Source organism: Arabidopsis lyrata (genome assembly GCF_000004255.2).
Source record: "Arabidopsis lyrata subsp. lyrata unplaced genomic scaffold ARALYscaffold_1040, whole genome shotgun sequence".
Lineage (NCBI taxonomy): Eukaryota > Viridiplantae > Streptophyta > Magnoliopsida > Brassicales > Brassicaceae > Arabidopsis > Arabidopsis lyrata.
In genome coordinates, this window is record NW_003301905.1 from 1 (window position 1) to 1350 (window position 1350).

Consider the following 1350-nt stretch of genomic DNA (forward strand, 5'->3'; position numbering starts at 1 on the left):
TTAGGAGAGGAAGGCGAAGAAGATGTAATAAAACAGTGAAGAAATAAATTCTTCAAGTGTCGTTTCAAATTCAATTGCTTTATACCGGTTATATGTTAACCGGGTTGAAGTAACGGTTCACTCTCTCTACTCATAAACCATCGCTGACTTTTGAAATTTGAATCCTAATTTGGTAAAAGGCCAAAAGCCATTGATGAAAGATTACTGACGATTCCTTGAACCTTCTTCTTTCTCCGAATCACCTCAGTTTCTGTTCCAATTTAACTGTTCCGAACATTATTATTGCAATTTAAACCGTATGTGATCACTTTTCATGTTTAACATTCACCAACCTAAAGGTTAAAGAAGATAAAGTGGCAGAGTAAAAGATAGATGCATTGAGAAAGATATGTAAGACGAGTAAGTTTACTATCACATTCTAAGTTTTGCCCAAAAAAAAAAAAAGACAATGTCAACGAAAGTACCCCATAGCTTTATTCTCTTTCCGCCTAAACAGCCTGCAATAATAAACTCTAGTAGAACAACTTTCCTCCCCAACATGATTTGATAAGAGAGACCCACATTATCTCTTTTGTCATAATGAAAAGAACAAAAAGAGACTACTGATATCACAATTCTATGATGTCCCTTGCACAAAAATTTTAAAACTTGTAATCTGGGTTGTCGCGAAGGCCGAGTTTTGACAGTGAAAGGCAGTAAGAATCCCAATCCGTTCGTCTCATATACTTCAACAGTTTCTTCCGTCTCTGCACCATTGCTATAAGTCCTTTCCGCGAATGCTTGTCCTAAGGTTATAAGGATGCATGATCAGGTTACAGTAGAAAACTGGAGCTGGTAGCTCCAGATAAAAAGATTGAAAGTTTACCTTTTTGTGTAGAACCGAGGATAGATGCTTGATCTTAGTGGTCAGTTGTGCCACTATAAGGAAAAACCACAGAGATCACTAAACCAGCACTTGTGACATTTTGTTCTCAAAAATAACAAAGGCAATGACCTATAATTAGCTGGCTTAATTTAACCAGAGGAAATGTTATATCATCTTCAATAGCTAAAGCCAACATTGATTAGAACAGATACCTTGAACACGTGCAGAACCACAATCCGATTCTGACATCTTGAACTCTTCTCTGACCTTTGCAAGCTCGATTTTCATCTTCTCCGCAGATGACATGTTATCCGGGTGGAAATACTGCATTTGATGATTTAACACATGCATCAACAAAATCAATGTCAAAAATTCTTAAACGGCTACAAGCTAAAGGGTTCAGTAAGTAAGAAGGGAAAGACTTACAGTTTCAACTAGTAGATCTTTCGGAGGCTCGAGCATATACTTAGGGGTACCATTTAAAA

General features: G+C 37.0%; 1 protein-coding gene across 1 annotated transcript; it reads right to left on the reverse strand.

Annotated features, from left to right (window-relative positions):
* Positions 1-354: 354 nt before the first annotated feature.
* Positions 355-1344, reverse strand: LOC9298238 (30S ribosomal protein S15). Its single transcript, XM_002862115.2, has 4 exons — positions 1292-1344; positions 1078-1189; positions 866-918; positions 355-785 (listed from the first exon to the last, which is right to left on the reverse strand). The coding sequence occupies exons 1-4, from the start codon at positions 1325-1327 to the stop codon at positions 642-644; spliced, it is 345 nt and encodes a 114-aa protein (XP_002862161.2). The 5' UTR covers positions 1328-1344; the 3' UTR covers positions 355-641.
* Positions 1345-1350: the final 6 nt, after the last annotated feature.

What these genes read in the sequence shown, in the direction of transcription:
- LOC9298238 (XM_002862115.2), bottom strand. Translation starts at nt 1,327, where the DNA reads ATGCTCGAGCCTCCGAAAGATCTACTAGTTGAAACT. An exon ending in TGGTTCTGCACGTGTTCAAG is followed by an intron (nt 919 to 1,077) that starts GTATCTGTTCTA and finishes TTTTCCTTATAG; the next exon opens with TGGCACAACTGACCACTAAG. An exon ending in CCTCGGTTCTACACAAAAAG is followed by an intron (nt 786 to 865) that starts GTAAACTTTCAA and finishes TTATAACCTTAG; the next exon opens with GACAAGCATTCGCGGAAAGG.